This window comes from Diabrotica undecimpunctata, chromosome 9 (genome assembly GCF_040954645.1).
Source record: "Diabrotica undecimpunctata isolate CICGRU chromosome 9, icDiaUnde3, whole genome shotgun sequence".
Classification (NCBI taxonomy): domain Eukaryota; kingdom Metazoa; phylum Arthropoda; class Insecta; order Coleoptera; family Chrysomelidae; genus Diabrotica; species Diabrotica undecimpunctata.
Window position 1 is genome coordinate 124,240,789 of NC_092811.1, and position 22,664 is coordinate 124,263,452.

The 22,664-nt window shown below is 33.6% G+C and overlaps 1 protein-coding gene across 3 annotated transcripts in view; it reads left to right on the top strand.

Annotated features, from left to right (window-relative positions):
• The window catches only part of nwk (FCH and double SH3 domains nervous wreck), a 170,166-nt gene that overhangs the window by 88,282 nt on the left and 59,220 nt on the right, over positions 1-22,664 (top strand). For all 3 annotated transcript variants that reach the window (XM_072545177.1, XM_072545179.1, XM_072545178.1), the window contains 4 exons: positions 917-1,193; positions 1,292-1,498; positions 5,298-5,448; positions 14,145-14,317. In XM_072545177.1, coding sequence (XP_072401278.1) covers positions 917-1,193; positions 1,292-1,498; positions 5,298-5,448; positions 14,145-14,317 — 808 coding nt within the window. The remainder of the gene's footprint in view (positions 1-916; positions 1,194-1,291; positions 1,499-5,297; positions 5,449-14,144; positions 14,318-22,664) is intronic.

Sequence of the window (22,664 nt, forward strand, 5' to 3'; positions counted from 1 at the left end):
CACGTTTCAATTCAGCAAACCATCGTTTAATGGTTTTAATTAATGAAACAGAGTTTTAGTAACACTTATTGAGCCATTGCTTAGTTTGGACGGGATTTTTCTCCATCATATACCTGTCATACATTGCTTTGAATACATTGTTTATAAAAATCGCAAAAAAGCGTCACTTCAAGATCTCGGTAAATATTAAAGCTGGATTTACGTCTGCGTCTACGTTTACAGTCCATCGATTTATAAATTGACATTATATTTACAGTCCGTTTGTTACGTCTCCAGTGCGTTTACGTCTATAGTCCGTCAAACTATAAATCCAGCTTAATCTGAATGACAAGAAATTTGACCGTATGCTTTTCAAGGTTGCCACTACCGAAATATCATCTGCATAATTCATTAGAGTCGCCATCTCATGGTTAGACTCGGGACTTATTGGCCAACAAATATTTCTATTCACGTTTCAACTGTTATTTTTTGTAAGGTATACTAAAAGCAAAGTGTTAATGTCTTTCCTTCATAGCTATTTTCAATTACCCTAACAACTCTTACTTTTTTCTTGTTCATCTTTTACTTTAATGTTATTTGATCAGTTTCTCTCGCAATTCTTGTCCAATATTTTCAACTTAGTCTTATCAATTAAGTAGGCACTCGGATTATTGAATTCTTATACGTTTTGGTAGTATATGTCTGTCTTTTTTTAATTGACTCATTGATAGTCAGTCCATGTTCCTGATTCTCAATAGTTTGTGAACCTTACTTGAACAGGGTCCAAATGTATAATAAAAATATCAGTTGCGAATGTTGCTGTATCAATTTTTGGAGCATTAATAATATATAAGAGCTAGGTAAATGGTCTCAGAACGCTTTATTATATTCTAATCACTTAATTCATTAAATTTTTATTATTACTAATTTTTTTCAGCACAATTCGAGACCAGGCCAAACAGCTAACTCGCGACTACAACCTCCAGTGCTGTTACCTCTACTACCCTGTACTGAAACAACACATCCACTACGAATTCGACCCCTGCGACAATGACCCTGTGGAACACGTGACCGCCGACCACGATTCCGCCTCCGCCACACTTAGCAAAGAAGCTCGTCGATGGGCCACTAAAATCGCCAGAGAAAACAATAATATTAAGGAGAGCGTTCGGAAGTTACAGATCTATCATGCGCTTAAAGAGTCTGGACAGAGGGTAAGTATCTCGGTTTTTGTTCTAGGACTTTAAATCTGGCATCGAAAAAATATGTTTTAGTCAAAGTAAAAAAAAATGAACGTATGTTTCTTTTTCAGGTCGATCCAAACGACCAAAACGGTCCGGACTTAGAAACCAAGATTGAAGAAATGAAACAGAGCATACGAAGAGCGGAGACGGCAAAAACGAAAGCGGAAGCTCGAATAGAATGTTTAAGAGGCGGCGGAGTCAACGTGGATGAGTGGCTGCAAGAGGCTGAGACGCTTAACGTCCAAGACATACAGAGATCGACCAGTTCGTTATCGGTAAATAATTTAATATAAATAAAAAAACTGTCACTCTTTTCGTAAATTCTCGTTTATTTTCAAAGTGTGTTAAATCCAAAATTACGATTTTTCTATGTTTTTGTAGTAATACAGTTTTTTTATTATTCAGGGATTCTACAGTAGTCACTGCCATCTCTCGCTCAACCGTTTCCATCTCTCTCTGTTGTCCCATTCTCCATCGTTTAGGTCTCTCTTACTCGTGGCGTCGTCTACTTCGTTCCTCCAGGATCTTCGGGGTCGCTCTCTTTTCCTCCTTCCTATGGGGTTCCATTCGGTTAATCCCTTTATCTATCTGCTGTCGCTAGTTCTTCTTACATGTCCATACCACTTTAGTCTTTTTTGTTCTATATATGTTAATATGTCTGTTTCTATTGATGTTCTTTGCTTTATTTCGTCATTACATCTCCTATCCATTCTTGTTACTCTGCAGCATCTTCGCAGGCATTCCATCTCTGTTGCTACTATTTTATTGCTGTTTTTCTTGTTTATAATCCAATTTTCAGCTAGATAGACATTAGGTGTCTATTCCACCATACTGAGTTAAGTTGTCGGATTGCTGTTCTTGTTTGTCCTAATCTTTGCTTAATTTCTTCCTGTGTTGTTGCTTTTTTCGTGATTTTAAACCCCAATTATTTGAATTTATCCTTTCCTTTGATTGTTAAGTTGTCGTCAATCTGTAGATTTTTTATGCCTTCTTCAATTGCAGATAGGTACTCTGTTTTTGCGAGGTTAATATCTAGGCCAGCCTTGGTATATTCTTCTTGTAGTTTCTTCATCATGTAACTGAGATCTTCTTGGTCTTTTGCAATCACTACTTGATTATCTGCAAAGCTTAACGTATATAGGTATTCGTTTCGTACCGGTACCCCCAAGCCTTCGCATTTTCTTTTCCATATTGTCAAGGCTTTCTCTAAGTATATGTTGAATAGGGTTGATGACGTGGAGTAACCCTACAGGAGCCCTTTTGTGGTGGTGAAGTCTCCTATGATTCTTGTTCCCATTTTAATGGACACATTTTGGACATAATGGACATTTTCATTATACAGAGCTTTTGTACATTCTATGAGTTCCGTCCGATTTTCTAATTTGTACATTGCCTCCCATAGTTCTGACCTTGGTACAAAGTCATACGCCTTTCTCAAGTCTGCAAATGTCAAATGTATATCTCTATTTTTTGCTTTTTTCTTTTCCAACAGTTGTTCCAGTGTGTATATGTGGTCTATGCATGATCTTCCTGCCGTGAAGCCTGCCTGATCCCCCCTGATAAATTCTTCTAGGTGTAATTCATTTGAAACTATATTAAATACTATTAATAATAAAGCTTAGCTATATGCAAACTCTGCATGTGTTTTAATATCCGCCACAAATGATGCCATTTGACTTTGTCGAACGTCTGATAATCTCTGCAGCAGATGTATAACGGGATAAAAAAGGGAATAAATTCCCTTGATTTTTCGATCACTTATCCAATATTTAAAAGCTCTCATTGATGATTTGTAGCATTACTTTGCTGGCTTGTGAGGTAAGGAAATTGTTCCGTAAATATCTCATTTATGAAACCTATCTTTTGTGTGTACTGTCATGATTATAGAATTGTGTTTTAGCACTTTTCTACAGTAACACTAGAGGACAGACTAATGGAAAACTCAGTGTTTTCTCACCCGAAAATCCGAATGGAGGCCCAATTTGCTTGCGGAATATTCCCTTATTGCTTTTTTATTTATTTTTATTATGCACAATATACGTTTTAGTATACAGGGTGAGTCATAACTATTGGGACATAGACTAAGGACAGGTTATTTGGACCAAAATATGGCTATTGGGCCAAATATGCCTTAATAAAATGTTGCTGAGAAAAAAGATACAGGGTGTTAAAGTTAATTTTTGTTTTTCATTTTTTGCTACTAGTTTCCCTGTATATTTATAAATTGCTATCAAAATTGGCACAGAGGCATAATCTTAGACAAGAAATAGTATTTTATTTACAATTCCATTATCAAATACCAAACTAATAAACAAAATTGCAACTAACGTAAGGTTTCCGTTTTGACGATAAATCAAAACTAAACACACTTTAACTTAAAAGAACTCACAAAAACTCAAACTAAATGTTCTACATGGTCTCCTCCGATTTCTATGCCTTTTCTAATTCTTTTTATAAAGGATTTTCGGACGTTAAAAAAAATATTATTCTGTCCCCTTATAAGATCTGCATTTTGAACGGATCTCCAAAGTTCGTCTCGTGTAATAATTTCATTGGCATAAACTAAGGACTTCATATGTCCCCAAAAATAAAAATCTAGCGAGTTGTAGTCAGGACTTCTTGGTGGCCATTGAAAATCACTACCTCTGCGAATCCATCGTTGAGGAAATACGTCATTAAGATGATTTCTAACAGCTAATGAAAAATGAGGTGGCGCTCCATCCTGCATAAACCACATTTTTCTTTTTACATCCAGTGACAGATCATCTAAAATATCACTAAGAGTATTTTCCAAAAAGAATAAATAAGAATCTCCATTTAAATTCGGAGGAAGAACATAAGGCCTTAGTAGTTGGTCGCCTATAGTGCCACATAAAATATTCAATTTAAACTCATGCTGAAAATGTCTAGCTTTCATAGCATGCGGGTTTTCTTCTTCCCAATAATGACTATTTCGCCAATTAAAAACCCCTCGTCTGGTAAAAGTTGCTTCGTCGGTGAACATAATATTCTTAATAAAGTGTCTGTCATTGCGATGTTTATTTAGAATACGTTGGCAAAACTGTAACCGTCGTGGAAGATCTGTTGGAAGTAAATTTTGAACAGGAGTGAACTGATAAGGATGGAGGTTCTCTTTTTTAGAATTCTAACAATAGACGACTGACTTACTCCTGTTGCTGCTGATAGATGTCGTGAACTTATTTCAGGATTTTCATCTACTCGAACCAAAAGTTCATCTTCTTGATTAGGTGTGATTTGTTTAGGTCGACCACCCCGATTTTTAGTGTGAAATGACCCAGTTTCACCTAAACTACGATATAATCTTGCAAAAGTTTTGTGATTTGGTTGCCTTCTGTTTGCGTATAACATTCCATACCTTCTGGCTGCCGAGCGACCGCAAAAATTTTCATTTTAATCAAAAAAAGTAATGATTACTTTTAAAAAATGTAACATTACACTACACTGTCACATCAAAAATAATTTACTCTGAACAAATGACATTTACCAACAACAATTATCTGACAGTCCAAAGCATACTTTTCATAAATGAAATAATATTTGAAATCCTTTTTTAAGACTCTAAGCAGTTCGACTGCGTTTTATCGAAAACGGTTGAAATTATCATGTTTAAACAACAGTACCAATTTTACGTAAAAATGATGTTTACGTCATATTTTCTAATAAAAATTACTAAAAAGTTTCATCAGAAAAAGTTTAGACTCAATTTGATCATTAGGAATGATCCACGTGGCGCCCTCTATGACAAAAGGTAAAATTGTAAATAAAATACTATTTCTTGTAGAAGATTATGCCTCTGTGCCAATTTTGATAGCAATTTATAAATATACAGGGAAACTATTAGCAAAAAACGAAAAACAAAAATTAACTTTAACACCCTGTATCTTTTTTCTTAGCAACATTTTATTAAGGCATATTTGGCCCAATAGCCATATTTTGGTCCAAATAACCTGTCCTTAGTCTATGTCCCAATAGTTATGACTCACCCTGTATATTTATTTTTAAATAGCCTTTCCGCCATTTTTAAAGTATAATAATAGAACTTCTTATTTCCAGGATCACCCAAGCTCGGACTCCTTCTACGACAGCGATTTTGCCGACGGAGAACCAACAGCCGGTCCGGTAGAAACACGCGTGGAAGCGGTCAGCAAAGAGGAAGAACGCAGAGAGAGCCAATCGGATCACTACGAGGCCGCTGAGGTCGACGGTGAGTGGGGTGGGCAGGAGACTGAGTGAAAACTATTATCGTTTTGGAAAATTAATTGGTCTAGCTTGATACTGCGTTTTGCATAACCGACGATATCGTACATATTAAAATATTATTTGAAGCATAGGTGTTGCTGTATGAAATGATTTTACTGGCGAAGTAAAAATTGAAAGATTGAAAGAATATTCATGAAAATGTATTTTAACCGAATTAGTAATCTAATTTAATTACAATGAGTAAATAGTTTATTTATCTACAGATAACTTGCAGGAAAATATCTTAGAACCATGTCCTACTGTATCATAATTTTACCAAAAATTGTTTTTGGTGTCACAATACACAAATGAATTTAAAAATCTTGTTGTAAGGTCACAAGGTGTATGTCGATCCAGTCTTCGGTTCGAATATAGCTTCATGGGGTTATTTGCCGATGATGATATGGTAGTCATGTGTCAGATTTTTGTGACGACTAATTTCCAATTTTTTATTTAGTTTTCATTTAAAGATTACGATTACCTAACGAAAAAACTAGGTAGTTACCAAGATGCATTTGTAATACAGTGGAGGACTTTATACTCTTTAAATGAATAGGTTGAGGAGGGGAGAACTGTTTGTCTCAAGTTGGTCATTGGCTATTGCAATATATGTAGCTGAAGTTGATTTTGTCCGACTCCTTAGCAGTGTTAAAATCTATTGGTTAATATGAACTACCAAACTTACAAGACTGCCCATACATTTATAGAATTAAACATATTACTCAAACTCTTTTAACCAAAGGAATCAATGTACATTTTCTCTGGATTAAAGCACATGCAGGATTTGAACATAATGAATATGTCGACTTATTAGCCAAAGAAAGCATTTCAACCGATACTGGTATTCTACATAAACTAACGCTTTCTGATAGTATTATTTCTTGCCAGTCAGCATTGCTTCGAGAGTGGAGCTACCAGTGGAAGGAATACTCTTTTGTGAATCAAAATAGATACTCGTTAATTCAGCCAGATATTCAGCCAAAGTCTTGTAGAGCTTTCAGGAGACACATAACTTCCATTATTATAATACGATTCGGGTACGCATTTTATCCAAAACACTTATTTAAAATACAGGTTTTGGATGATGACAAATATGAGCATTGTGGAGAGGAAAGTGATTTAGATCATATATTTTTTGGTTGTTCTAAAAATACAGACTACTGTACTGATACCTTCCTCCTCTCCGTGGCCTAGTGTTTTTGTGTCTTATATAAATCAATGCCTTGATAGGTCCCTAGGCGAGAAAAGTGTGTCCCTGTTCTCCTAATATCGATGTAATCTTTTATTTTGATAGGGCATTTAGGTAAATTATAATGATGGATACTGTCTTATTCCTTTTGTGTCTGGCTGTATGACGATAAGTCTAAGCCAAAAAAAATTGAGTTATTCAGAATTATGTTTGTATTTTTTAATTTGTTAATTTCCATAAATTTCTAACAAAGATAGCTTAAGGCCTTTATTTTGAATGTGAAGAATTTAAAATTCGTCATTAAAAAAATGATTATGGTATAGTAGGTGAAGTGCTTACGTAGAAACAGTTTTTCTAATATTAAAAACACTTTTATGTTCTGCTATACGTTTGATAAAAGTTCTACCAGTTTGACCGATGTAAGTTTTTTAAGTTTGTATACACAGCTGTGTAATTGTTTTTTCTTTTGGCTCTTGTTTTTCTTAATATATTTGCCTGTTATTGTTTGTTCTAAAAGCTGGTGTAAATTTACGTGCTTTTAGACCAATACAAATTGTAACATAGTTTATTAGTGAATCACTTGTTTTAATAAGTCAAAATAAAGATTTGTTAGTTTGCATTTTACATCTGTTGCTACCAAATATCAATTTGGTAGCAGTTTTCCCAATCAAAGAAAAAACGTTTCAACCTATCTTATGCGTGTGAGATTAGAACAAGGTTTCCGCACAACGATATTTAGATCATTATAAACTGCATCTTAAGATTTTAATGTTAAAAGTACACAGTCTTTTCTATTACCGTTTCCTATTTATCTGATTTATTGAAGAGATGTTTATCTGCCTTATCTAGTGAAAAATTAGATATTCTATGTCGCTTCGTCGTCGTTTGATTAATCTGTTTTTTCCTTTTTTTGAACTATTTTAACATTTTTTCTAGGATAATGTTGTAAATCCTACGTCTAACTCTCCTCATTTACCTGGGTTTGGGACCCTATTACTGATCTGCTCAATCCACTCAGCTCATACAAACGACGGACTAATTGAAACGCCCTGTACAATAATGAATATTTCAAGAATAGAAACCGTTGCAAGAATTTGTACACTATAAGTAGTACTAAAATTATTCTATCTATTTATACGTTTAAGGTATAGTTTTTAAGAATATCTAAGGGTTAGCGAATGACCCTCTACTTTAATATGAGTAAAAGCATTTCTTTGAAACGAACGAGTTCAGTAAGTAGGTTTGTTAAAGCATATAAAGACGCTTCGTGTCGCCGCCAATAAGGACGCATTTGAATTTATGAGAAAGTCTCGAAATTGGAATTTTCCGAACTGACATGAATTGAGCGGGCATCAGAGATGAAGTCGAGGAAATGCGGAAATGAGTAAAGCGGTGATGAATTGCAAGAATTGCTTGCACCCGATGAATAGCCGAGTTATTTACTCGAGAAGTATGAAAAGTTGGGGGTTAAAAAGTCCGCAGTAGTTTTCTGCTTGTCGTTTATTTTAGACGTCTGATGTTTTTGTTTAGAATGAAGGCGAGCGTTTTTGATTAAGTCGTTTAAATAAAGAGAAGAAACCAATTAAAAGTGCTTACTTATTAAACTTTGGATATTGTGAACAGAGAAATATAATAACAATTTGCCTTATGATTATAAATGTGCCTTGGGAAAAGTTTATTATTTGTTTTCAATAAATATTTGTACAATATTTTTTATAAAACTGCAGTTTTAAGTTTGTTGGTCATATTGCTTAAATTGAACTGTGTTCAACATAAGTAATATGTAAAGTTTGTTTCACGAAAAATGGTTGAGTGCTTAATGGTTACCTGAGTTGATCCTATTGTGTATACAAGAGTCTCTCAATAAACTACCGAAGTACACAGGGTCGCACTTCAGAAAGTTTGTTATTTAATATAATATTTCATTGGTATCTGTGTAATACACGATTAAAAAAATTTATTAAAATATTTCATATGGTATTTTCAGGCTGTTCAAGTGAATATACTTGATAATTGAACAATTTTTAACATGAAGAAAGTAGTTTTTTGTTTTACGTCAATAATTGTAGTATATGGATCTAAATTCAGAAAGGTACTTTTCTTCACACTTTTTACAGGCTTAGGACTGTCAGAACTGGCGCGTTTAAAAGTTTTTGCTCTTCCTAATCGGATATCGTTAAAAATGTACAGTAATAATAGTTCTATTTACAGTATATACATACAAACGAATACATAATATACAAAAAATAGATGAATTGAAAAAAAAATATAGAAAAATATATACAAGTTAATATTTACAAAAAAAAAATATCCAAAATAACCAAAATATATTTATGAATTCCTAAATACCTAATTCTGTTTCGCTGTCGCTATTCTCTTCAAGATTAATAACAATTGGTTTAATTATGTGATTCAAAGTAACATATGAATTTTCTACGTTCATTACATGGCGTACTGAATTTTTCCAACTTTCTGGGGAGATATCATCAACACATTTCCTTATTAATTCGACTACACTACCACTTAAAGTCGGAGAAACATTTTGTGACCTAACATTTGACTTTAGTTGGTGCCACATATGCTCTATGGGATTAAACAATAGTAGGGCGAAAGCCGTAACACTGTATGTCCCATGTCCTCGGCCAATGCGTCACAAACATATACTTTTTAATAGAAAATGATTTTAACACTTCTAACAGTTCATTTTTTAAATAACTTTTTTTAAAATATATATCGTTTTCTAACAGGTAGTTTTGAATTTCAATTTTCGTGTTATTTGCACTTGGAGACTTATGTAATTGACAACTGTGGTAACTTGCATTGTCCATTACTATCACACTATTTTGAGGAAGGTTAGGTATAAAACAATTCTTAAACCATTGCTCAAAAAGCTCTGCCGTTGTATCCTCATGGTAGTCCACGTAGGAGTCTTTAATGTTCTTTTCAGAAAGCCATAAGGCATTTGGGACCCAACCATTTTCTGATCCTGCATGTAAAATTGTTATTCTTTTCCCTTTGTTTGATGGAGCTTTTGTTTGACACCTGTTGAAAGAATCGGACCATCCTTTGGATGGTGTTTCATGAGTATCAAACCATGTCTCGTCCAGATAAATTATTGGTCGATCTTCTGTACCGTACTTTCTTATGGAAGTTATATATTCAGTACGCCACTTTTGTAAACGATGGGACTCCATAAGCACTTGCCTTTTGTCAATTGTACGATATCTGAAGCCCATTTTAGACAAAATCCTCCAAAGACTAATGCGGCTACAGTTTATTTGTGTATCATCATTAGTAAGCCGTTGTTTTAAAGCATCTAATGTAGGTATCCGTTGCTCTTCGTACATTGTGTAAATTTTTCGTCCTATTAAGTCCTGACTTTCGTCAATACATTTGGTAGAACCGGCATCCTTACGCTTCCTTCTTGACTTAAAGGGATTTGATGTAATTCTTTTCACTGTGGTTAGAGGTATTTTCGTTAAATCAGATATTTCACTGGCAGCAGTATTAGCAGTAAGTCCTCTTGTAAGTAAAGAACTATATATTGTTGTTACGATTTCTCTAGCGTCAGCAGATAAATTCTTTTTCTTTGCTGGAACACTGGAAGAAGCACCATCAATGTTTTTCCACGGACGCCACATAATACTGTTTTATAGGTATAAATAGGTATAACACTGGTAACACTTGTAACACTTTCAACTAAATGAAACAAAATGTATATTTAAAAATTTCTTATCGGTTTTATATACTTTTACAAATTATACAGAATAGAGGGAACCTGTATAATTATTCCAGGAAATACTTAACGATCAACAAATTTATTGTGGTCATTAAAAGATCAACCATTGATAGTGAAACTCACTGTTAAAATGTTTACAACTTTATGAAATAAAATGTATTCTAATCGTTTTTATAATTTTATACGATTTTTTAATCTGTTTATATTACCAGGAATTTATTATACAAACAAGATAACGACACTCTACAGTAGCTCTAATTTTACCTGAATATTTACCTGCTCAACTAATGTTGACTAAGCTGGGGTACTTGCGGTCGGGTTTTATTGCAATCATTAAGCACTCAACCATTTTTCGTAAAATAAACTATACTAATACAACATAACTTCTGAAACCGTTTTCTTGTGACTACTTTAAAATTAAATACTGTGTTTATATGGGATTAAATCACAATTGATTGTTGTGAGAATTATCTTGTTGGTCAATGCTCTTTGCTGATGATATCGTAGAAGAGAGGTAAGATATGTTGGAGGAGAAGTTGGAGGGTTGGAGAAGGGCTATTGAAGAGGGAAGGCTTAAGATTAGCAAGTTGAAAACGGAGTATATGTGATTAGGGGGAACGGTTGAGGAAATAGCATTAATTGGAGGAAAACTAGAAATAGTAGTAGAGTTTAAATACCTTGTCATCTATATAACACACATAAGACAATAGATCGAGAAATTGCCCACAGGATACAGGCTGGTTGGTGCAACTGGAACAAATGAGCGGGCTACTTTGTGATCTAAAAATCGAGGAAGGACTAAAAGGAAAGATTACACTAGTGTGATGAGACCTGCATTGGTGTACGGCGATGAAGTGTAACCGGTAAAGAAAAAGGAGATGGAGGTAGCTTTAATGAAAATGTTACGGTGGATGGTGAGTAAGACCAGAAGGGACAGGATCAGAAACGACTTGATTAGGGAAAGAGCCGGGGTGATTACAAAAATTACTCAAAAAAGATTTAAGAACAAAAAGTGCAATGGTTTGGTCATGTCAAACATAGAGGTAAAAATATATGGGACGAAGGATACAGCTGTTAGAAGTTAATGAAAGAAGATGTAGACTGAAACCAAGAAGAAGATGGAAGGACTGTGCGGCAGAGAACTTGAAAGAACGGAAAGGAAAACGTGGACCAGGAAGGGGAAGGATTTCCTGACCTGCCAGCATTTGAAACGGATAGACTCTACAAGAAAAAAAAGATTTAAAGACCCTATATTATTATATATTACCTATAACAAAAATTTTAATTTTTTAAGATTGATTTTTGGAAAATTAAAAAAATATGTTTTTTTATTTAAAACTTTTGAGAATTCTGTAATTATATTAAAAACAGGTGAAACAACTATTTTCAAATCCAAGAGATTTGTACAAAATATTTTAATTTTTTGTATATTACGTTTTGCAACTGACAATTTCTACCCTACCACGTACAACCGATCTCCAATTCGGCACTCAGCAAGCGAATCTCTTGCCTGAAATTTTACTTAATCTTCGTAAAACTTTAATATATTCTCAACGTTGAATGATCTGGGATTCGCCTCGTCACACATATTAAATCATCATCATTCGTAAAAAATGTTTCAAGATATTTTCTAATTTTTCTCATTCCTGCAGTCGACCGTCTCACTTCTGAATGTGATATCTGGAACATGGGAAAAGCTTTGACAAGCTTAAAAATTACGGTTTATTGCGTCTAAAATTAGCAAGTTCTTTTTGTAGGTCTCTGTAAAATTTATATGAGCCTATATAAGTTCGATAAGATTCAGCTCACAAAAGGAGGGATGCGGAGAAAAATTATGTTCTTTTCAAAAGGCATTTCGTCGACAACATATTTGTTGAATTCGGGTACGTGTCCTAGCAGGATTTAATAATTCTACTTTCAATTTTCATTAAATGATAAATTTTTTGAGGAGCCAGTTCGTGATGTTCCCCTAGACAGTTGTTGGTGATGACTCCAATTGTCGATTATGGTAAGACGCATTGTCCATAACGACAGAATTTAGTTCAAGGTTTAATAAAATCTTTAAAACCAATCTTTGGGCGTCCATTTCTACATAATTGCATTCTGCCATCACCATTTCTTGGAATTTAGTGTCTTCTTCTTCTTCTTAAAGTGCCCTCTCCTCAATGGAGATTGGCTACTACAATTTTAAACTCTTCTCTGTCTTCAGCTGTTCTTATTAGCTGCTCAAAATTTAGCCCTGTCCATTGTCGAATGTTTCTGAGCCACGATAGTCTTTTCCTTCCTAGGCCTCTCTTTCCCTCGATTTTTCCTTTCACTATAAGTTAGGCATATTGGTACTTATTATTTCTCAGTATGTGGCCTAGGTATGATGTTTTTCTAACTTTTACTGTGTTAAAAAGTTCTCTTTCCTTGCCTATTCTATGCAGCACTTCTTCGTTTGAGGTATGCGATGTCCATGAAATTTTGAGTATTCTCCGGTAGATCCACATTTCAAAGGCCTCCAATTTATTTACGGTTGATGTTTTAAGGGTCCACGTTTCAACTGCATATAGAAGAGTCGACCAGACGTAGCATTTTGATCAACGTAGTCGAATTTCGAGTTTTATTCGAGATTTATTGTGCAAGGTTGAGGTACGTTTTGGTTTTTTCGGATTGACATCACTTTGGTTTTTTTAATGTTTATTTTCATACCAAATTGCTCACAGGTCGAGTTGGTCTTGTCGATGAGTCGTTGTAGACCTAAGTCGGAATCCGCAATTAACACTGCATCATCGGCGTATCTGATACTGTTGATATTTACGCCATTCACATTGACTCCATCCTTGGAATCCTCCAATGCTTCTTTAAATAGAAACTCGGAGTAAAGATTAAACAGCAGAGGCGACAGAACACATCCTTGTCTAACTCCCCTCCTAATTTCTACTTCTGCGGATGTGGAACCTTCGATCCTAACTCTGGCGTTTTGGTTCCAGTACAAGTTTTTTAAGAATTTGATGTCTTTTCCATCTAAACCGACTTCTTGCAAACGTTCTAATAGTAGGTCGTGTCTTACTCTATCAAATGCTTTTTCGAAGTCTATAAAGCATATAAATAAATCTTTCTGTTGGTCGTAGCATTTTTGGGCGAGAACTAGTAAACTGAACAGGGCTTCTCTCGTTCCCATGCCGGCTCTGAATCCAAACTGATCGTCTCCGATGATTGTTTCGCACTTTCTATAGATACCATTATGTACGATTTTTAGTAGGACTTTTACTGCATGACTCATAAGGCTTATCAGACGGAACTCATTGCAGTGTTGTGGGTTTGGCTTTTTTGGTAGTGGGATGAATATTGACTCCAGCCAATCTTGGGGTATTTTACCTGTATCATAAATGCGATTGAATAAAAGGACAAATATTTCTATATTTTCTTCGCTGATTTTCTTCGTTTTAGTGTCTACAATTTCGAAACTATGCTATAACAATCCCTATGTTAACTACTGCTGTTAGCTCTTAATATTTTTAAATTTTTCCGTTCTTCCTGTATATTAAAATATATTAACCTATGACACTATTAAGACTTTTATACCACGCGTTCTATCAAAGTCCCGTCTTCCTGCAATTTCAATAAAATATTCATCGAATTCTGGAAGTGAATGACCCTGTATTCCGGTCGACTTAATAGCACATATTAAAACATCCCTCAGAAAGTGTGTCGACGTCGTCTCTAACTATCCCTTCTTTTTCTACAGCCATGTTAGAGCAAGAACGACAAAGAATAGAACAGCTGACTGCCGGATGGGACGATCCTACTCAGGTGGATTGGGGCACCGAGGAAAACGCTGAAGAGGGCGAAGGGTTAGTCAGGCAGGAAGCTGCCCCTTCAGCGCCGCTGCTCAAGTGCACCGCTCTATATTCCTATACGGTGAGTTTTTACGTTTCTTTCTTAAACTTTCAATATATCTAATATCTTATCTTTCGAGATTATTGACAAAGGGTCAATATGATCCGCAAGAGTTCTTGTTTTATATGAAATCCTACTACATTTATTTGTTATATAAGTATATTATATACAGTGCATTCATAAAGTGTGGAAATGATCTATTATCTCATGACTTAATTATTATAATAAGTTAAAGCTCTGACAGGACGATTTTTATTATTGTTTTTTAACCTTTTTGAAAAAAAAAATTACCCCACCACCTTAGCAGATGTGACGTCATCGATAATTTTTTTAAATAGAAATGGCATATTTTTATCTAACAAATTTAAAAAAACATATTTTTCTGAATACAACCATACTAAACTCATCACATTCAAACTTCATTATACAGATTGATAAGGAAACCAGTGCATTATTTCTTAAAATTTAATTCAAAATTTATTTTACTAAGAAAATTATTAAAGAAGTCATTTCATATTAAAGACAAACAAATAACATAATTTTCTTTGTATAATAAATTTTGAATTAAATTTTAAGAAATACGAGCACTGGTTCACTCTGTATACTGAAGTTTGAATTTGATGAGTTTGGTACGGTTGCACTCAAAAAAATATGAGCTTTTATTTTTAAAGTTAAAAATATACCCTTTCTATTTAAAAAAATTATCGATGACGTCACATCTGCTAAGATAGTGGGGGTAAAAATATTTTTTTTTACAAAAAGGTTAAAAAACAAAAATAAAAATCGGCCTGTCACAGCTTTAACTCTGAAAATAATTAAGTCATGAGATAATAGATCATTTCCACACTTTATGAACACACTGTATACATTATATATATATATATATATATATATATATATATATATATATATATATATATATATATATGATGTTTCAAAAAGGTATGTCATAAATCAAATCACGTTACTTTCTTGTTCTGAAAGCATTTTTCGTACAAAAGAAACAACAAAATCTAAGCGCACAGAAAAATTTTAAGAGGGGTGTGCAACCCTAAATCCCCCCAAACTTTTGAGTACGTTCAAATCAAATGAATTTTGTTGCATCATTAGTTTTATATATTATTTTTAAAACTTTTTTGCCTCTTATACTATAAGTATAAACAGTTCCATCCATAATACTCAATAATTTGAAGCTATCATTCATTGTGTGAATAAGATTAATATTAAAAATTTTGATATTACAATGGCCTACACATTTCAGGAAATGGCAGATATGCATTTAACTTTGGGTAAGTTATATCAGATTACATTATGATTTCAATAAACTATCGGGAATATCGTAGGTGAATGTCAAGGAAATAGTGCAGCAGCCGCAAGGCGTTATGCAGTAAAATACCCCAATCGAAATACACCCGATAGACGATTATTTCTGACCATTGATCGTCGTTTACGGGAAACGAGTACATTCCATCCGCAAGCTGCTGGCAACAGTGATCGTCCAATAATGATTGCAACTGATGAAGACATTTTAGAAATCATAGAAGACGTCCCTGGAACAAGTACAAGGGTAATAGCTGCTCAAATAAATGTTCCTCGCGTAAGGGTTTGGAGGCGTTTGAAGGATCAGCTGCTTAAACTCTATCACTTAACAACGGTCCAAGAGTTATTGGTTGAAGATTATCCTAAAAGGATTGGATTTTGCGATTGGTTGTTAATGGAAAACACTCGAAATGTTAATTTTATTAGAAATATTTTGTTTACCGACAAGGCTACCTTCAGTAACAAACATAATATACAGTAATAACAAACCATCATAACGAGCACATTTGGGCCGACGAAAATCCTCACACCAAAAAAACGACTCGAAAAACGAAGTTAATATTTGGGCAGGAATTGTGGATGACAATCTAATAGGCCCAGTATTTCTTCCCAATAATTTAAATGGTGATAATTATTTGCAGTTCTTGGCAAACGATTTCTAAGAGAAGAAGTGAATATTGCAATAAGGCAAAACATGTGGTTTCTACAATATGACGCTCCACCGCATTACAGTAATGAAGTCCGGGAATACCTTTGCAGGCAGTATCCTGGTCGGTGGATTGGAAGAGCTCGTGACGCACCTATTTCTTGGCCACCCAGAAGTCCAGGTCTTAACCCCATGGACTTTTGCTTTTGGGGGTTTATGAAAGAGAAAGTGTATTCTGTAACAATAGAGGACTAACAACAATTGAGGGTTAGAATAATTGAATCTGCAAATCAATTTCGTCAGAAAAATATGATTTTTCAGCGCATTCGGTTTTCCTTATTAAAACGATACCGAATGTGTATTGAAGAAAATGGGGGTCATTTTGAACATTTATTATATCATATTTATAGAGGTTATAGACATATTTTGTACTTGTTAATTCATTTAAGCTATTTATTTTGTTGCACGTAAGTTTTTAAAGGTTAATGAAAAGGGCCGTAACTCAATAAAAACCGTTTTTTGAAAAAAGTGATAAGAGGCAAAAAAGTTTTAAAAACAATGTGTTAAACTAATTCATTTGATTTGAACGTACTCAAAAGTTTGGGGAGATTTAGGGCTGCGCACCCCCCTTAAAATTTTTCTGTGCGCTTAGATTTTGTTGTTTCTTTTGTATGAAAAATGTTTTCACAACAAGAAAGTAACGTGTCCATTTTTATTACAAAATGTCAAGTAGTTTAGGAGATAATGCAAAAAAACAATTTTTATTTTGTAACTTCAAAGTGCTGTAACTTTTTTTGTGTACACTTTTGTACTAAGATAAGTTGGATTCAATCAATTTATTTTTGTCCCCTGATTGCGTGATATAATTTATGACATACCGTTTTGAAACACCCTGTATATTGTGTACATTAATGACCAATTTGTTTAGAAATTCGTGTTTTTTTATAACGTAAATATTGTCACAATGGTGTAAAAATATTGAAAATTTGATTAGAAAACAGCATTGAAATGTCAGTATTCATGAATTCCTTACATATTTTAGAACAGGTTTGTAAATACCTATCACAAAAAGTTTTCACAATCATAAATAAAATTAGGCCAGAACTTGAATCAAAGTGATTCGAATAAACGATTATTTTTACACTAGTTTTGTGTTACCAAAATGAAAAATTGCAAAATGTTTAAAACAAAAAATGACGAGTCACGGAAAATCTTGTAACAGCTTCAGGAATACTAATTGTTACTAAGGTGATATTTTATAATTGTCGGAGAGGATTACATCAGTGTCGATTCAATGCAGAAACTGGAAGAATGGCTCCCAGAAAACCAAAACATGTTGACTAGTCGCCAGAAAAGAGAGCCAAAGTAATTACCCTTCGTGAAGAAGTTTACCATATCAAGAAATAGCAAACAAATGAGGTGGTGACGCCACAAAATCACGTGTAATGAAAGTTTGTTAACATTAACATAATACTGGAACGACAAAATCAGCAAAAATACCAGGCAGAAAACCGAAATAGACCGAAAGTTAGTCAATACGGAAAGTTAGTCAAATCATCTAACTTGCAACCCCTAGAAATAAGCCGTTCCTGAAAAAAAAAACAGAGGCAAAATCCCATTGATTGGGTTTTGACACATAGACAGTGAACAAAAGAACATTGGAGTTAATTTGGAGTGATGAAACCAGAATCTTGATCTTTTTGAGTGATGGAGTGAAGTTTGTTCGCCCCCGCCTTGTAAAGACCTTTTGCCCCAGTATACTACGGTCACTATGAAACACCCTGTGAGTGCAAGAAATACTGCAAGTCAAACTGCTGCCGACTATAAGAGATTTGTTTGAAGAGGATGCTCAACAATTCATCTTCCAGCAGGATAGTGTCTTGTCATATAGCCAAAACTTCCATGGAATGGTTGAGAAACCACAACATTACTGTACTGACTTGGCCTAGAAATAGTCCCGATCTAAATCCAATAGAAAATCTAGGGTCAAGGCTGAAAGTTTCACACTGAAATCAAAGTAACAAGAGAAAACTGATAGAAACCTTCTTCCAGCAGAATAGAGCATCCTGTCATATGGCAAGACTTCCACGGAATGATTAAGAAACCATGACGATACTTTCCTGCCTTGGTCAGAAAATAGTCAAGGTCAAAATACAATAAAAAAATCTAATAGGGAACTAATAGAAACCATTATTCTACGTCTCGTGAACTCTATTTGTTTATCCCACCAAATACTATTTCTCTTTATTTTCTTCTTTTCTGTTGTTTGATTTATTTTTAAATTTTTAGAGATTTTGTTCTCTTAAAATAGTCTTTAAATATTAAGTAGAAGCATAAAAGCGTAATTGTTATCATAATCAATTGGATATTTACTGTTTCCGATCTTGGAAGTTATAGATTGAAAAGCAAAGAAAAGTAAATATACACAGTTCATATTTCAATTCGAGTGGTACTATTGCTGACACCTTTCGTAATGTAAGTCATGACCCGCGATCTAGGTCAATTGACGTGCGTAGCGTTGTATAATAAACTAATTTCAAACGGGGAAAAGTCAACATAAAAATGCAGTTGGGTTAATTTAGTATGGAGCTCAATGCCACAAATTAATTGTAACAAAATTGTAAAACTTACTATCATGGGATGGATTCTATTGCCACAATTTTCTGCACCATACATTACAGATATTATAAAACATATAATTTATTATAAACAATTATAAAACACTTTAAAATAAAAACATTTAAAACACATTTTAAAGGGTAGTAGGTTTTTTATTATTTATTTTTATTATATTTTATTTTATGTCTGCTCATGTTGGTGCTTTAAGGTCAATGAAATACTTATTTAGAAACAAGAAAGCAGAACAGTACATCTTAGTTTTAAAGTTTCATTTATTAGTATTTAATTTTTTATTATTAATAAAAAGAATGTTGTTTTTTATTGTGTCTATATTAGTAGAATCTAGCAAAAGAACTTATACGCTGTTTAATATTCAGAATTTAGATGTATTTAGTTAAAATACCAGCATTACTTAATTAAAACAATTGTTGCCTGAATTTTTGTAATTTATTTTGGTAGGTAGCAATAAATGTTATTTAAATTTTCTATGTCAGATCTTCTATTTATTGTTGTTGTTTTTTTTTTTTAATATACGAGCCCCTTCCCATATTAGTTGGCCCTACGTTAGATTGATAAGAAAATTAAATTTTAGAGAACAAAAATAAAAGCGCAGCGTAAATTTTAGAAGTTTTAATGCATCGAAGAACATTTTTAAATTTCCTAATTATAGAAAACATTTTATAATGTAATGAAAACTATTGATTAAACAGAATAATAATAAAGCATAGAATATGTAATATTTACAAGAAAAATTTGAAAGTTTACTACTGAGTTACATAACCTTTATTTTTAATGGCATCCACAATTCTTCGAGGCATAGTTTTTACCAAGTTCTGATAAAATTCTAATGTAAACGAATCACATATTTCTTGCAATTTGTTCTTTAATTCGTTGACGGACCTGGTAGAATGTTTTCTCAAAGCTTTTTTCATTTTGCGCCACAAAGTCTCTATCGGGGACAAGTCGGGACTGTTAAAAACCCATTCCAGAAGTGGTATGCCATGGTCTTCAATCTATTTTAAACTCTTTTTGAGGTATGACAACCTGCGCCGTCTTGTTGGAAGACAAAATCTTCCGCTGTTGTTAAACGGTGTTCCATAATCGGTACAAGACATTCTTCTAAAATATTTAAATATTTATCCGTGTTTGCAATCCCATCGATAAAATGTAACTTTCCCACACTTTCAGATGTCATGCTTTCCGAAATCATGACAAATGCAGGAAATTTGACTTTCTCTTCAGACAGTCGGGATGGAAAGTTTTATTTTCCCTGCGAATTACGCGACTTCTATTGTCTCCAACACACACTTCAAATCTGGACTCATCACTCCATTGTATTGAATCCCATTACGATTGAATCCAATCTTTATGCTCTTTTGACCATCTTAGTCTATTTTTCTTTTGTTGTAATGTCAAAAGTGGCTTTTCCTTAGCCTAAAATAAAATGAAATTTATTAAAAATCAACTCGTACTAATTTTTTCAACTATAACACTTACTTTGTGAGTACCAAATCCTAATTGGCCTCTCGGTGACATGTTCATCTAGAAACGTGTCTTCCTTAACGCTTAACTCCATATAATTTGCTCATTCATTTTTGCCGTACTTATTTGAGGACGCCTATAAAAATAAACATTCTATTGAATTTTAAAATGTTTTGGGCTATTAGTCAAGTTTTCCCTTATCGAGATAGTCATATTCCATAGTCAGTAACTGGCATCAGTTCGCTTTAAATACAACCAGATGTGATTATATAGTGCTTCGTATTACACGAGTTTCAAAAAAGGTGTAGTTGTAGAATAAAAAATATTTTTTTATCAAGAAAAAAATTATATTTTATAAGTTTTATACTGGAAATTAGAAGTCCACGGACTATTCTAAATGTAAGTATTCACCATAACAAATTTATTTTATATTTGGTAGTATTAAACAGCCACTATATCTTACCATCCCCAAACGAGGACGTTAGGCACAAATATGCCTAATTCGTGTATTGGCTTCTTTTCAGATCACTATGGATCCTACAATATTTTATGGTTTCAAAACCTTCCAAAAATTGGAGCAAGCCTTGGAAGAGGGCAATGAGAATAATGAGGAAAATGAACAACTGGAGAGTATTAATTTCTGTGTTCTGCCACCAAATTTGGATGAACTGACAGATAATGAAGAACACGATGATGATATTCTAGAAGATCAAAATTACATTCCAAATGAAATTCCTGGAACTATAGAAACCTCTTTTAAGTCTCATGATAAACCAGAAGATGTAAGAACTTCTATTGAAGTTTCGGGTGGATAATTAAAGGAATATGCTAATTTTTTAAAACCCAAGTGGGTAAAAACCGATTTTCAATCTACTACTACAACAGTAAATATATCATTTAAAGAGGAGATGAAAAACGTTAAAGACGATTTGAGGAATTTATCACCAATACAAATTTTTGAAAAAGTACTTACTGAAGAAATTATTACATACATTTTGTGATCAGTCAATTTTATATGAACGGCAAAAAAATAATCACTCTTAATATATCTCTCTATCTTCACTCTCAATATCTTCAAACGAAATGAAAACTTTTTTTGCAATATTATATCTAACTGGGTATAACAGATGCCACGAGAGAGGTTATACTGGTCATTAAATGAGGACCTAGGAGTTTCCTGTGTTTACAACTCTATGAGCAGAGACACGTACTTAGAAATAAAAAAGTTTGTTCATCTAGCGGATAATGCCAAAATAGACGATTCTAAAGATTGTATGTACAAAATTAGACCCCTAACAGATAAAATTATAGAAAAATTCTGCCAGTGGGGATGTTTCCATAAAGATATATCCATAGACGAATCCATGGTGAAATATTTCGGCCATAACCCAGCAAAAAAATTTATTAGAGGGAAGCCAGTCAGATTTGGATATAAGAATTGGATGATAATTCCTTGGTTCCATTGGATATTGTTATGGTTTTGACATTTATTGTGGAAAAAAACCAAATGATACTGAAGATACTAAAGGAATACCACTTGGAGCTAAAGTAGTAATTAATCTTTTGAAATACCTGCCCGACCCATCTAGAAATGAAATTGTTTTCGATAATTGTTTCACGACATATCACCTAATGAGATACCTGAAATAAAAAAAACATAAAGGCTATAGGAACTGTAAAAGAAAATCGTATGCAAAAATGTCCAGTAATGGAGTATAAGCTAATCAAGAAAATGGCAAGAGGTACATATGATTATAGATTCGACAAAGCTAATGAAATTTTTTGTGTGAAATGGTATGACAATAGTGTTTGCTCTATGTTATTCAATTATGGTACTATTGAACCATTAGGTCAGTTTTCATTTTCCGGGAAAACTGGAAAAACAGTTAAGTGTTGTGTGTGTGTCATATGAAGGCAAGGTGGACATGCAAAAAGTGTGAAAAAACAATGTGTATTGAAAAAGGATGTTTTGAAAATACCATACAAATATCTAACGTCCCCATTTGAGTACGCCCTTGTATTTCAAAACGTTTTTGAAAAAAATATATTTTTTTGAGTATATGTAATAAATGTAACCCAAACATCACAATTTTGTACCGTTTACCATTTTTTCCACGCTAGTTTCTTTTTAGGCGTTAATGGGTTAATGCCCTTCGATCTGCTTTCGATTTACTTTTTCGTACATTTCTAGATCTGTGACGACCGAACCTGTAGTTTTGTATCTTCTTACTATATTTCTTGCACTATATCGTGAAAATTGCAACATATTCGCGATTTCCGAATTGGATTTTCCAGAATTCT